Here is a 16,436-nt window from a genome sequence, read left to right as displayed (position 1 = left end):
TAATTTTAGTATACGACTAAAATATCGTAAGCTGTACAACAATTTCAACAATAGTGACTGAAATGCGTAAATAATAGATCACTCATGGAAAATGGAGATGTGCATCGTGTTAGATAGACACACACATACACATATAGATACATACACACACACATACACATATAGATACACACACACACACATACACATATAGATACATACACACATACACACATATAGATACATACACACATACACATATAGATACATACACTACACACACACATACACATATAGATACATACACACATACACATATAGATACATACACACATACACATATAGATACATACACACATACACATATAGATACATACACACACATAAACATATAGATACATACATACACACACATACACATATAGATAGACACACACATACACATATAGATACATACACACACACATACTCATATAGATACACACACACTGTATGTATCTATATGTGTATGTGTGTGTGTGTGCGTGTGAAAAAGCTACCAAATAATAACAGTAATCTAGAATAGTAAAAATTAAACAGAAGCTTTGGTTTAAAAGTAAGACCGAATTTGGAAGAAATATTTGGAAGTGTAGAATATTTGAGGTCAAACGCTTTCTATATCGCATCTTATGTACATATTTGTGTATGTTTATGTTTAACATAAAATATATGCTAAGGCAAAATCTACTTGTGTATATACGTACATATTTGTGTGGGTATATGTAACATAAAATATATGCTTATGCAAAATCTACTATACTTTTTGCATATTTAGACAAGATTTAAAAGAAAAACGCCGTCAAAATTTCAAAGATAATTTCTGAGTTATCCGTGCGTACGAAAAAGTTTTATTAGTGACTGTGGAATATATACAACAAATATTAAAATTATCAAGTAAACTTTATATTTGCACATATATAATATATATATATATACATAAGTAATCTGAATAATTATACAGAAAGTTGAATGGATTATACTAAAAAGATTTTGAATATGCAAATCAACGAATTACCAGACAACCGCAACCGATAGAAACTCGTGGCGTTGCGTAGGTAGTGTGATGCCACAGAAAATTAGATTTTGGGAAGAGTATATAACATCTCTTTCCAACTCAAAGCATTCATACACTCAGATTATACGTGTCCATATCGGGAATTTAGAACTTTAAAGAAGAGGATATCCCTCGTACTTACTGACATTGAGAAACAAAGGAATATTTTTCAATCTGAGCCACCAGGACAATTCATAAAGGGACCTCCAACAATTCATACCCCAGCTATGGTAAACAAAGTCCACTCACTGTTTTGTAACATGTGAAAATCCGCAAACAGAAGGAAAGTGGCAAAAGCCGTCCACATGCCCCAGGCAACAGCATGCAACACAGTCAAGAAGAATTTATGTCTGGAAACGAGGCCAACAAAATACGAGTTCACCAAAATAAGGCATCCATTCATATTTCTCGTTCAGTTGTCAAATACCTCAAGCAGCTGGAGAATGAAATGAGTATTCATGCTATTCCATACTAAGACATATCGGTCAATTTGCCGAACGCAGTCCCTATGGATTTCTGTGTAGTCAGATTGTTGAAACAGGATCAGTGAAACCGGTGTCCTCGTATACTAGATGAGTTATGGAATGTATTCGAGGACGATGGCGTACTTTAGACGTGACAGCCTTAAAACAGAGCCTTTTGCAATAGAAAATACGCTGTCAAGATGCACAAACGTCAGACAGACCATAATCAGATGTGGCAGCATAGACTGTAATGACGTGGTAAGGCTTCAAAGTCGTTTTAATATAACGTACCCAACTCCTATATGTGGTGATAGGTGTCCAAATTCAATAATTGGTATATGATAGATTTCAAGAATTTCAGTAAAACACTGTAAAAACTTAGCTTACTGATATCACTATTCAGCAAAATGGGGCGTATAAGCTATTAATTTCTATGTTATAGAATTGGATGGTATCGGGTATCATTTAGGCTAGGTAAAGTCGTATACTGCCTTGAAATAGTAGTTTAATGAAAGTTTTATCACATTTGTGTTGAGAAGTGACATCTTTACAGGTATTGTTAATATTAACTCCTTATCAAAGCTACTTACATGTATCAAAACTAAAAATAAATAACGAGTAATAATCATAGGTAATTAAATAGCTGGAAAAAAGGGACTTAAACCAGGTAACGTAACCACCTTAAGAATGCCTAACTCATTAAACAGTTGGATGAAAAATCACAATATAAATGAATTTTTTTGTAAAGCTCCCTTTTCACATAGTCCAATAAGGGTTACTAATAAGTAAAAAGTTTAATAGTAAATTATATAAATATTGCTTTAGACCGCTGCCGAATAAGCTTTTCGCTCAACACTTTTAGCTAAACACTGTTACATGCATTTTAATTATTGATATTAAAAGTGAAGTTGCCCATTTGCCACGAACAGCTCTGAAATTGAACGAAAGGTCTCGTCAGCATTTAAGAATAACGGAATTAAAAACATTGGTCGTATTGTTATGTTTTGTTATACACTTCATATCTTAATAGGCAAAACATTTTTTGGCCTTTTGCGTTTTATTGGTATTCCGTAAAGCATTTGATAGTAGTGGTAATAAATATTCGGTGTCAACCTCTTTGATGCAAAGTTTATGTTCTGTATTACAACGTAAGTAAGCTCTGAATTTTAATTACAAGCTAGCTAGTTTGACCCTTAACTCAGAAAAAAATACATATCAAACGTCACTGGTTATAAAGCAATTTCATTAATATTTTTATTAGACTTGCATAACGTCTAGTGCTTAGGGTTTCATTGAAGGTTTATTAAATTGAACTTGCATAAAGGATTATAATGCTCATTATTATTTAGGAAAAATATCTTAAAACTCTTCACGGACAAGCCCTGTTGCAAAACATTTTTATAAAATATACTGTTTCATACAAGCTTAATAAATGAATTCCTTTCAAGTAATTTTCTGAGCCACAACAGATGCTCGTGTTACGTTTTAACTTCAAATTTTTAATATAAAGTGAAATTAGCCTCATTCAATCTTCACCAAGTCATTCTTACAGAAGCGCACTTGGAACTCAAAGCACTTTGTTATTTAGAGCAAGCGCAGAAAATAAATAAGTTCTGAAAAAATTCAAGCATTTTCCCTAATGGGTATTTTTTCCCCTTTGTTTTTGAGAACTTGATATTTTATTAATATCAACTTCACAATAATAATCAATAAGCATTCTCATGTTGTGTTAAATCTAAATTTCTTTATTATTAATAACGTTTTCCTTTCACCCACATGTGTTTATACACAAATTATTCCATCATAATCGCAAAAGATTTTCGGCAGATAATTTTATTTGTTGGATTAGTTTTAAGTTCATAACTACACAGTGGGTTATCTCCGCATTACCATCCCGAATTTTAGCACTAAAAAACCTTCAAGTCAACCATTGAACTTTTGGCGAGTAGCCGTTTTACTTCTTTATTTGTTCATACTGCGAGTATTGAAACAGTATTTTTAGCATTATAGGCTCTTAGGTTTGCTGTTACGCCACAGGGAAAAGCAGATGATTACAAACCAACTACAAGTATAATAATCATGTGTTAGAGGTTTGAAAATAATCACCCATGACTTTTGCAAGGTAATTTTAGTGTTTCAGTTATTTAAACATAAGGCCTGCTTATTGAATGCATTTAAATTAATAACCATTGCTGGCCCTGGAAAAATCTCCAAAAAACGTTATTTCTTTAGAGGCTATTATGTTTGAAGTTTAATTCCAAGTTACTCCACACAAACACTTCTTCTTTTCCACGAGGCTTTACTTCAACGTTTAAGTAGTTCTTTGACTACATACTAACTCTAATTCTCGTTCCAAGTTTACTGAATGAATTGTATTGGTACTTGTTCAATATGTTTCATCTTTTACAACACCTCAGTAGAACAAAAGCCTCTAAATAATATATTTTTGTGTTCAGAACACTCTCTTTTGGAAACCCCTGAAGAACGAAATAAGACCCGAAATTATATGTTTGTCTGAATTAAGTAAAGAGTATTGAAGGTGAGTAAAGCTTGCCTTGATGAAAAATAAAATAATCCGGGGTGTGTGAAAAGTTCAGTGAAAAATTGTGCCTTGGTGACTTATGTTTTGTGAAAGTTTGAAGTCGAAACATGAAATTTTATGTTCGAAATACATTGAATGCAGTATTGTTGTTATCAATAATTAGGAAATACTTCATTGAGCAATCCTTTTCGACTTGTTTTCGTTGGTTCAGAAAACTTTTTATTGATATAAAGTATCTTGCCAATCACAGGTAATACTATGAGTGAGTAATGTTGTCGCTAGATCCAAATATATTAATAGGATAATGTGTTTATTTTATTGTACATTTAGAAAAGAAGTTGAAATCCAGCGTGACTTTATCGTTTACTCAATAACCACGAATATCCAATAGAATAAGAGAATCCACTTAAAAGTCTAAAGGACCCCTGAGAGACGCGTTAAAAGACTAATTCAGGCAAAAATACAAAAACTATTTGACTATAGAAGGCTTGTTACAAAGACATGAAATACAGTTTTGGGGAAGCATCACTCAAACAACACTGAAACATGTGCGTTCCGATAGGAAAAAAAAAGAGCCTCAAATATATGTGTGATTTTTTTTTTTTGTAGTGGTTGATTGGTGTGTCAAGTTGATGAGAGACATTTTTTCCCCGTAGTAATGAAAATCATGTGCATTTACACCTGTATCAGAAGTAATTATACTGAGTTTAGTTCCATCTTATATTATTACTATAAAACAAACAAAGAAACTAAGTATACTTTGGAGTAGATGTAATTATTTCATCACTTACATTTGCAGTTCAGCAGTTTCAATCATTAATAAATATTGGGATACGAATAGTATTATATGTGAATACTGAAGTTATTAAGCTAAGCAATATCTAATTAATTTTCATACTTTCCATCTACGTTTTTCTTCTTTTTTTGTGTGTGTGAATATAGACAACCAGAATGGAAGATCTAAGTGGTGAAGACATTGTGACTTGGCCTGACATGAGCTTAACGGTTAATTCTAACAGAACCAAAGAAGACAATTTAACTGACATCAATGAGACTTGCACAAATCTTTACTGCATTCCTGATGAGGACTACATAGAGTTAATTGAGGAATATATCTTTCCAACACCGTACGAGTGGATTTTGATTTCCCTTCACATGACGGTATTCGTAGTTGGACTAGTAGGAAATGCCTTGGTCTGTCTTTCTGTATACAGGAATCTCTCCATGAGGACTGTCACCAATTACTTTATCGTCAACCTAGCTGTGGCAGATTTCCTCGTTATTCTTATCTGTCTACCACCAACCGTGCTGTGGGACGTCACAGAGACGTGGTTTTTCGGACCAGTAATGTGTAAGCTGGTGGTTTATTTACAAGTAAGTAAGAAACTTATTGTTGGTTCTTCAGATATACTCGTAAAATGACATAATGTCTAAATTATAACTGTATATATATACATATTGTATATAAGAGTAATTTGGTCGTGCGTCTACTGGTAAGTCTCTGCTTTTCTAAATATAATTTAGATAATTCAACTAATGTGTAACTTGGTTATTCATCTACATGTAAGTCGGTGCTGTACCTTAGTATGAGTTAGAGAAATAACATAAAGTGTAACTTTGTCGTTAATCTAAAGGTAAGTCTATATTGTAAGTAAGTACAAATTATAGAACTGAACCAATATTTAACTCGGTCATTTATCCACAGGCAAATTGTACCTAAATATAAATCAGAGAACTGAACTGATGAATAACTTGGTATTTCATCTGCAGATAGGTTGAGCTCAACATTATGGTATGGCATATCTGATTAATTCGTATCTTATTTAGACAAGTGACCAGTGGGAAAAATAGACAAAATATCTTATCAATAAATACACCAGAGGCTTATCCTGTATACAGTTATTATAACAAGTTATTAATAAAAAGTTGTTTAGTAAAGTTTAGTAAAAAGTTGTTGTAAATCCATAATCTTTATTATACAAAACTAAATGTGAAAGTAAGTTCAATAACTTATTCTGTAAGCTGACGAACCCAATACATCGGTAATTGTGTTGAAGATCCTACTCAACATCCGCGTATGTTGAAGAAGTCGCTCAGTAGTAATAAAACACATTGAGTAAATTGCATAATGTTTTGGTCTCAGGAAGAAACCGTTTCACTTGCAAATAGTTTAAAGACCCATTTTATCTAGAAGTATGTTTAAGATCTCGCTTGATCTACTTGTAAATGAAGTTCTTTTAAAGTGAAGACCCTGTGAGTGTAAAGCAAAGAATCCATTTGACCAACATAAAATTGAAAGAATTCGCTTGACGTTGCATACGATTTCCAAGAACTTCAAACACCTTAGACTGGACTAAACTGAAAAATACGCTAAATATAAGAGTGAGATGAAAGTCATATTCGAGCTGCAAATAAACTGGTAGGCCACTTAGTTTGAAAGAAAACTGAAGGTACATTATAGTTACAAGTAAACTGGTAATCCCCATAGTTTGAAAGTAGAATGAAGGTCAATTCTAGCTACAAGTAAACTGGTAACCCATTAAGCTTCAAAGCAAAATGAAAGTCCCATTCTAACTACAAGTAAACTGGTAAACGACGTAGTTTGAATGTAAGGTGAAGGTCTTTCTAGCTACAAGTAAACTGGTAACTCCATCAGCTTGAAAGTAAGGTTAAGGTCCCATTCTAGTTGCAAGTAAACTGGTAATCTACTTAGTTTGAAAGTAAGGCTAAGGTCCCATTCTAGTTACAAGTAAACTTGTAAACCACATAGCTTGAAAGTAAGGTTAAGGTCCCATTCTAGTTGCAAGTAAACTGGTAATCTACTTAGTTTGAAAGTAAGGTTAAGGTCCCATTCTAGTTACAAGTAAACTTGTAAATCACATAGCTTGAAAGTAAGGTTAAGGTCCTATTCTAATGAATGAAACACCAGCTAAAAGGCTTACCCATGGAAATGAGAAGTTACTGGAGCATATTGCATTGTGGCATCTCCTCGGCGGTGCTTATTATACTTACTTGACAGCGCAAACAGTATATTCCCATTTAAAATGCTTTTGAGAATCTTTCTACAGGCTTCTAAATCTGCTATTTGGTGTATTATATAACAAATAAAGTGGGATTTTGAGTTATTCGTATGATGGAGACTCAACAGAGTTTACATAATTATGCGAGTTATTTGTAATTAGTTGCTATAACTAAGTACCTTCGGTATTACCAAAGGTTCAGATAGAGATCGTGCGTCATCATGTCCATATAAGGAGATTACTTAACCGACAAATTGTCTAAATGTACTAATTGAAAAGGTACAAAAGCAATTCAGAGTTAAGCAATAATTAGAATATAGTACAAGTCGCAGAATTTGATGCAGGTTTATTCAAAATGACAAGTAAACTTTTTCTTCTTAGTAAAACAGACATTTCTTCAAAAATTGGGATTTAGAAAATTCTATTAAAAGGAGAAAATATTGTACAATAGTTTCTAAGTATGACACATAGATGGTTTTCTTTTTAAAGTCCCTTGGTGGGACAATGGTAAATTTACAGACTTACAACGCTAAAACTGGAGTTTCGATTTCCTGCGTTGGACACATCAAATAGCCCAATGGGACTTTGCTCTGACACAAACAAACGAATAAATAAAACGGAACATTTTATTTCTGTTCAACTACATAGAGTAGTAATAGTAGTGATAGTTAATCACTTTCAATGACAACGTTATTTCATGTCCACTACCCTGGAACAACATTAGACTTTATATTTTGTTGACCTTTGTCATTCTAACGGCCATCATTAGGCATTGTCACTTGACACTGCCCTGTAACTCTATTGTTGTTATTCGTCATTCTAATGGCCATCATTAGGCATTGTCACATGACACTGCCCTGAAACTACATCCTTTATCGTTGTTCGTAGTCATTCTAAAGGCCATCATTAGGCATTGTCACATGACACTGCCCTGAAACTACATCTTTTATCGTTGATCGTAGTCATTCTAAAGGCCATCATTAGGCATTGTCACATGACACTGCCCTGAAACTACATCTTTTATCGTTGATCGTAGTCATTCTAAAGGCCAGCATGACACCGCAATTTCCACTCTAATAATCTTCTGCAAAGGATATCGAGATTAATCTTAGATTACTCATTTTGAATATCAGCTTTCAAGACCACCTTCACGCAGACCAAAGATTCGAAGGTCCATTGGACCTCCATCGGCAGACTTAATATTTATGTGGTCGAATGGAATTTTTGTGGTTCCAGTTTCTTCGGCTATCTTTCTCTTGAAAACAGTCGTTAATTTCGTAGTATGTTCGAAGATTGTGAGCGTTCGTAAAGTTCAAATATTTCGTTATTATTTTGTTCATAGTACCAAAAATATTCTTCTGACTACCTTTGGTTATGGTTTTGGAGCCCGATGCTATTCCAAATGCAATATCGAAGATGATCTTTTTAAAATGTTTTGTCCTTTGGCTTTATATCATTTTACAATCTCGTTTTAGGAATGTCATTCCTCGGAACGGACTGTGACATAAAGCTACCATTGATGGCATTTTGCAGTCAAATAGTTGATGATTTGTAGTGAACCAAATATATGGGTGTTAAACATGTCGCCCGTGGTGTCACAACACTACATTATAAGTTATTCTTATATTGTCACCAAATTAAGGTTTACTTTGTGAAGGACTGTCAGAAAACATAGCATTATATAGCACAAATCAGTTCAAGCCTTGTATATCTCCATAAGGAACAGAAACATGTAAAAGAACTACATACTTTGACTTAAGTAGTGTAATGTCACCGACAATTGTTCGCTTTTAGGAATGAGTACAACAGCTCTGTCCGCCGCTAAATATTCATACACTCAGATAATAAAGATGTGTTAATTTCGAGGATTTAGAATATCTAAAACGGGGATACTCCTTCTATTTAATGCTTTTGGAAAACCAAGAAGCATCAGAAAAAGTATGTAACAAATCGTATCCAACCCGTATCAAACAAAGAGGAGCGTCATGTAACATTTGATAATACATTAACAGAAATATCAGTTTGTGTGCCCCAGGCAAAAGTCGTAACAGAACCAAAAAGGATTTTAAATGGAAACCGTGTATGGGTTTACCAAGATAAGGCTTCCTGTTCATACTTCCCATTCAACAGTTGCATCCAACAAGCAGTCGGAGAATGAAACTGGTATTCACACATACGAAGACATACCGGTCAAGCAAGCCGTCTATAGAGTTCTGTGCAATCGGACTGTTGAAACGAACACTGGGTAACTGCCATCCTGATACACAAGCATTGGCGGGCCTGGCATGGCTTGGTGGTTAAGGTGCTCGACTCGCAATCTGAGAGTCGCAGATTTGAATCCCCGTCAACCAACTGCTCACACTTTCAGCCGTGGGGTCGTTATAAGTAACGGTCAGTCTCACTATTCGTAAAAGAGAATCCCAAGAGTTGGCGGTGAGTGGTGTTGACTAACTGCCCTCCCTCTAGTCTTACACTGTTAAATTAGGGATTGCTAGCGCAGATAGTCTTCTTGTACACAGTCCGATTTCTAGGCTTTCGTTTTCAGATACAAAAAAAAATATTTAGAATATTTCAAAGATCTTTGTCAATCTATATATCCATACTTACAATTCATTCGTTTTTGTTGTTTTTTTTTTGTTGTTGTTGTTCTTATTTTTTGTCAACCAGTCCATCTACTTATCTGTTAGGCTGAAGAAATTCTCTATAGAACTTCAGCTGTTTGGATAATGTCTGGCATAGCCAGGTGGTTAGGGCACTCAACTCGCAATCTGAGGATGGCGGGAGCAAATTTCATCCTCGAACATGTTCGCCCTTTTATCCGTCGGAGCATTATAATGTGATGGTCAATGCCAGTATTATGCTGCATATATACTGTTTTTACGGGGCGTATTTCCGTGACCTAAATTTTGCGCCACTGAATTAGACAGGATAGGAAAATTCCATCCCTCATAAACAACCCTGGACACAGACAAGCCGAAACACTGCTGGAAAAATCATTCAAAATGTTTGTTCTACCTGTAATTTCCGTCTTTTTCCTGCAGCTATTATTTCTTTTAACGATCAGAAATTTTGTTTCATTTTCTTCCCCTGATTTAAAATTAACTTGATGTACTTTTTCATTCACTCCTATTTATTGAATTTTATTCATTTATTATGTATCATTTACCTGTATGTTACCACATTGTTTGATTTTTCTACACAAAAATGTTTTTTTACAACAACTAATGTAGATTCGATGTAATGTAAATGTTTCATTTCTTTATTCTGTTATTGCCATTCAAATTTCTTTTTGTCGTGTAATCTTCCTAACGATTTTAGGCTCTATTTGATGAAGAGCCTTGGCCAGAAACCTTGTCATAATTTCAAAATAAATTTACAATGTTTTTCATCTGTTGTTGTTTATTTTTGACAAGTAACACTTTTTTCAATTATATTGTAATATCTATGGAGACCGCTTTCAGTTTGTTTTTGTTAGTGTAGTGTAAATCATCAAAAAAGGTTTTATATTCTACTTTGACTCTTTAACTAATTAATAATACATTGAATGCAATTCGCATAATCTACTTAAACTTTAAATTTAAAATTAAGCTCAAAACTTATGTATGTATTGTTTACACAATTTGAAGTTCGTTACAATTATGTATGCAAAAATATACATAGAGAACAGTTTTCCCCTTACAATAACAATAACCTGTGACGCTTGTCGTTATAATCACAAAACGTTTAATCAATATAATAGATAGAGGAAATACATACGGACAAAGAAATACCTCATATGTTATTATATTTTCGAAACACGAGATAATGAATCTTTTGTACGTTGTAAACAATGCGAGTATTTTATTACATTATGATTTTGAGATAAACACAATTCAAGAAATTTGAGCTTCTTCATTTCGGTCTATATATTTAGGCTAGCTTATTAATTATTGTACGTGATGCTTATTGGTGAGTTCTTAAATTATTTCTTCTGGAGTTACCGCTCTGCTAAGTTGCTGTAGCAACCAATGATTGTTGAACCATATGTATGACGCCATTATATTGATCTATCATTAAAGAACACGTAATTACTAACGAAAAGGATATTTTTGAGAAACCTTTCTTTCGAGTATTAAATTTGGAAAATATTACCAGAATAAAGCGTGTAAGAGAATGCTTTAGGACTCCGTCAACAACGATTCAATAATTAATTGTATAGCACTTTTATAATTGTATAGCACTTTTATAATTGTATAGCACTTTTATAATTGAGAATCCATACATTTACTTTAATAACTGCGTACCTTGTCAAAGACAAGTCTCTTCTCACAATGTCAATACATTTTCTATAATACATGGTGCTGACTATCAGAAATAAAACAATCAAGGCTCAGCCTCTCATTTGCATAGCTAGAAAAGTACTTAAGGTTTGAATTGAAAATGTCTAGAGATAGAATTTTTTTTAAATTATCAATCTTAAAAAGGATTTAAACATGGAAGATCCAAGTTTAAGACCCAACAATTATATATTTTATTCTACTTCCCATTAGCAAGTCAATAATTAGGTTGCCCTTAGGTTTTGTAGTTTTTTTCCTCGTCAATTAAAATGTAAATTTTGGCAAAATCGAAATATGAGGTCCAGTCTCTTCTTGGAATTGCAATGCGCCACTGAATTAGACAGGATAGGAAAATTCCATCCCTCATAAACAACCCTGGACACAGACAAGCCGCAAAACAAGACTTGAGGTCTTATAGTTCTATTCTCATGTTCATATACATATATTTATAGAGCTCGTTAGCATGAGTGCACGAGTACACACTAGATACCATTTAGTTTACAATGTTTCTAACAAAAAATTAATCTTAGCCAAAGTATACTTACTTTTAACTTACCCGTTTTAGATCAGTTATCCAAAATAAAATAATGCATTCTGTTTCTGTGTTTATAAGAAAAGAAGTAAGGAAAAACTAAAGGATTGAATCACTTACAAACTAGTAAAGTTAAAGTAAAGTAAAGTTAAAAATAACAGCAGAAGCTAATATTTAATTTGATTTTTTAAACAGTATAAAGCAGCAAATTAAAAACTCGTTAAAAATATTGAAATCAGTGTTAGAGACCGTAAACAAATACAAAAAGGGCTTTAAAACACTTGGATGTTATACTTAAAACCTGCATTTTTTAAGTTTTTATGGTATTTAATGGGAGGAAAGATCAGGAAGGAAAAGAAAAACCGAGTTTTAAAGAAAATGTCAATATCTAAAAAAGAAAAGCAATATTTTTTTAAAGTCTAACAACAATGAGCTCTTACCTACAAAACACTGCTGGAAAATCATTCAAAATGTTTGTTCTACCTGTAATTTCCGTCTTCTTCCTGCAGCTATTATTTCTTTTAACGATCAGATAGGTATATTTTAGTTATTTTACCCACTTTTCATAAATTTGTAGTTTATTGCTGAATTACTATGTAATTATTGGCACATCTTACAAAGTGAAAAATGACTTCTGATATTTCCGACTTAAATGTGGATATGTACACAAATGTTCTACACTTCAAGTTTTGTTTGCGATTATATTGTACAGGTTTACTTTCGACACCGTTTACATAGGGGTTTCAGTAGCTTATTACAGTTTAATATCGCGTATTGTTGGATCACGAAAGCAGTGATGTAATACAAGGAAAAAGGAGTAGATGACTTATTTCAATAGACAAAGTGTTAAATCAGAACGTATAAAAATGGTTAATCGGTAACGAAAGGAAAAAGAAGGTATATTTTTCCCCAATAAGCAATTTAACCATTTTTTTCAGATTTTATCTTTCTGTAGCTACGTTAACTTGTTATGGATGGAAAGATCCAGGAATGGATGTATTAATAGATGTATAGATACACATAGATACAGAAAGAAAAAGAAAAAATATAAAATACTTGTAAATGAACTGATGGTAGAAGTCGGAATATTAATAAAACATAATTAGAATTATACTTTATATTATGTGAGACTAACCGGTTTCTATAAGAACTTTTAAGATGTGTTATCCAAAGATATAAAACTAACACTGGGTAAAATAGTCTTCATTTGGATGTAACTTAATTAGTTACTTTCCAGGTTACTTAACTAGGTTTCATTCCACCTAGTTAAAATTCAATTTCCTCATATCAAAATAATAATTTTGCAATGATTGATACAACAATAGAAGACACACAGAAAATTACTTTAAAACAATTTTTATAACTGATATTTTTTTCAGCTAAACATAATACTTTTGAATCTTTTCGGTCGGATCCAGTAACTATTATAATTTATAGTGAATAGAATGGTAAAAATTTTAACTCGCCAGATGGAAATTGCGATAAAGACCTCTTATTATTCAAGTGATTATCGCTTAATAAATTATGTATCTATTGAAACTTTAAAAATAAGGCAACACTGGATTCAATGAATTCTTAGAGAGGTATATACAATGATGTATTTTCGGTTTTGTTTCTATGTATTATTTTAGTAGACAGTCGTCTTGAATTGGAATAAAAATACCATTTTCATAGAAACTACATGAAATTAAAGCCTATTCCAGGAAACTACATCTTTAAAGCTAAAACAAAAATCACTATACTGAAAAGAAATCTGTCTAAAATTTTGTTTGTTACCCAAGGGTTATCTGCGGATAGCCGTTCTACTTTTCAGTTAATAGACAACAATCACCGCTAATTCCTGAGATGCTTTTATATGATCGAATAATGGGATCTGATCGTCATTTTTATAGCGCGCACACGGCCCAAAATTATGAAATACGTTTTTGTGACAACGGGACACGAAACATGTGTCATTCGATTCACAGTTAAGGTAAGCTAAACCATTGAGCTACTCCCGGCCACTGTTTAAGAGACTTTCATTTTTTTTCTTTGATAAAACATTGTTCTGTGTTGAGTAAAAATTCTGACAGTTTGTTTTGTTGGAGGATAGTAAGTTTTAAGAATTTAATATGAGCAGCTTGAGTTAAACGTGTTTAGACAAGAATTCTTAATTGATATAAAATAGTATATTAAAATTTTCGTATTTACCATCATGGTCCTGATCGACTGGCAAGTTCGATTATTGAACCAAAGGTAGTGATCTGTAGCAAGCAAAAGACGAATATGAAATTCTACTACACACCATTGATTTGAAATCTATACTGGATTAACGAATAGAAATGTGGGATAAATATATGAAGTTTAGAGTAGTTTTCCACAAATATTATACGTAATCGCGAACTGTCTAATCAAGAATGAAAGCGCAGAATTCAACCAATGGCCAGGTGGTTAGGGCACTCGACTCGTAGTCTGAAGGTCGCGGGTTCGAATCCCCGTCACACCAAACATGCTCGCCCTGAAGAAAAGAAACTCATGTAAGTCATCAGATTTTTTACAAAAAGAAATATTTAAGTATTGAGTGTTAATCACACTTTTTTATTTAATAAGGTCTTAATCGAATGCATTGTCCCCCTAGACGTCCTAAGTTTACAGCAAAGCTTCTTTATCAAGATGTGAAATGATTTTTCTAGCTTGAATTATACATTCTTGTGTTTGGTGTGTCGCAAGTCTCAGAAACTGCGCAGCGAGTGCATGCTAGCGAACAACACAGACTTCAACTTTACAGTGACACTACCAGACAGTGATATAAATGACCAGAGGGGTACTCTGTCTCAGGTTTTAGGTTTTTAAGCTTGTGGCGTGTTAAACAAAACTTCGAAACTCTCATCATCTAATCAATGCTCTTCAATGTACGATCCTGCTTCTTCCATTGGCAACTGTCGAGATCTAGACATATTAGTTGATCCTCTCTGTGAGTCGGAGGAAAACCACTGATCTGTTTTAAATAATCTGTTTTTCCAGTTTGATCTGTGTCGTTCCCACCAATTATTGTCAGAAAGTTATTGAAGTTTGTTTGTTTTATTTGACTGGTTCATAATTTTTGAGTCTATAGCACCCACCGCCAACTCTTGGCATACTCTTCTTTGACCAAATAGTGGGACTTTACCGTCATTTTCATATCGCATCCACGGTCTCCAAAGTACAAAATATGCTTTTGCGGCAATAATATGCAAACCATGAACCAAAGTACAGAATATGCTTTTGTGGCAATAATATGCAAACCATGAACCTTCGGATTCACAGTCCGAGCGTTCTAACTAGTGAGATATACCCGACCCAAGTTTGTTCGGAAAGGTTTGATACGAGACATAGGATTCAGTCTCCATGTAGCACTGTTTGACCCTATCTATCCTGTCGATATTTATCATGTCTAGGAAATATTCTTTATGCACAACGGAAGCTTGAACATCGCAAAAAGGGTGTGAAATGAAGAAATACATGAAAATAGCACTTTTCTAACTATTAATGACAGTAAAAGCAGTAACATTTTATATGGCTACCTGATACAAAATATGACAGCATATATACTGTACGCATGCTACAATTCAGCTGAATGATTACGAACATTGAAAACCTTAACCATTTTGAAACCCGTACTGACACTTCCTTTATTTAAATCTGCCAAGTAACATGCGCTAAATGTAGAAAGCGTTTGTGTGTAAAAACTAAACTGATCAGTTCTCCTGGAACTTATTAAAACATACAAACCTTGTACACAGTAAAATTTTCAATATAACCCAAATAAATCACTGAAAGGGCTTATACGAAACGTACAACTAAGCCAAGCTTACTTAACATAAATATGAAATCCAATTTGGTATCTTAAGGCTCTTTCACTCTTTACTTAGAAATTTGGCACACATGGGACTACAGATAGGCTTGAGAAAATAGAACACTGTAAAAAATGCGGTGAAATACATTTATGAAAATAGATGGATTTCAAGACAAAGTAAAAGTTAACCATTTTCTTCTACAGAGTATTCGAAGTCCAATATAGATATATATATTTTAAAAACTAATTTTACAGTAAGGAATGTTCTCAAATATAAAAATGAAGTTTCAAATGGTAAGCATTTTATTTCTTACGAACAAGCTTTATGTTCTTATTGCACAAAGAAAACACAAGGGATCCACCACTAGCTGACTATCCGATAGAATAAAACACAAGTGACCCATCACTAGACGACTATCTGAAGAATAAAAACACAAGGAATCCACCATTAGATAACTATTCGATAGAGTAAAACACAAGCGATCCACCATTAAACGGCTATCAAATAGAGTAAAATACAAGCGTTCCATCACTAGAAGACTATCCGATAGAGTAAAACACGAGGGATCCATCATTTGGTAGCTCTCCGATAGAGTAAAACACAAGGGATCCATCACTAGGTGGCTATCCGATAAAGTAAAACACAAGGGATCCAACATTTGGTAGCTATCCGATA

The 16,436-nt window shown here is 33.4% G+C and overlaps 1 protein-coding gene across 1 annotated transcript in view; it reads left to right on the top strand.

Moving 5' to 3' along the window:
• Positions 1 to 16,436, top strand: part of LOC106461969 (orexin receptor type 1-like) — a 64,107-nt gene that overhangs the window by 9,802 nt on the left and 37,869 nt on the right. The window contains exon 2 of the mRNA XM_022389089.1: positions 5,021 to 5,452. Coding sequence (XP_022244797.1) covers positions 5,021 to 5,452 — 432 coding nt within the window. The remainder of the gene's footprint in view (positions 1 to 5,020; positions 5,453 to 16,436) is intronic.

This window comes from Limulus polyphemus, unplaced genomic scaffold (assembly GCF_000517525.1).
Source record: "Limulus polyphemus unplaced genomic scaffold, Limulus_polyphemus-2.1.2 Scaffold1068, whole genome shotgun sequence".
In the NCBI taxonomy this organism is placed as follows: domain Eukaryota; kingdom Metazoa; phylum Arthropoda; class Merostomata; order Xiphosura; family Limulidae; genus Limulus; species Limulus polyphemus.
Note: the sequence above shows the minus strand (reverse complement) of the source record. Positions and strands in the feature narration are given on the sequence as shown.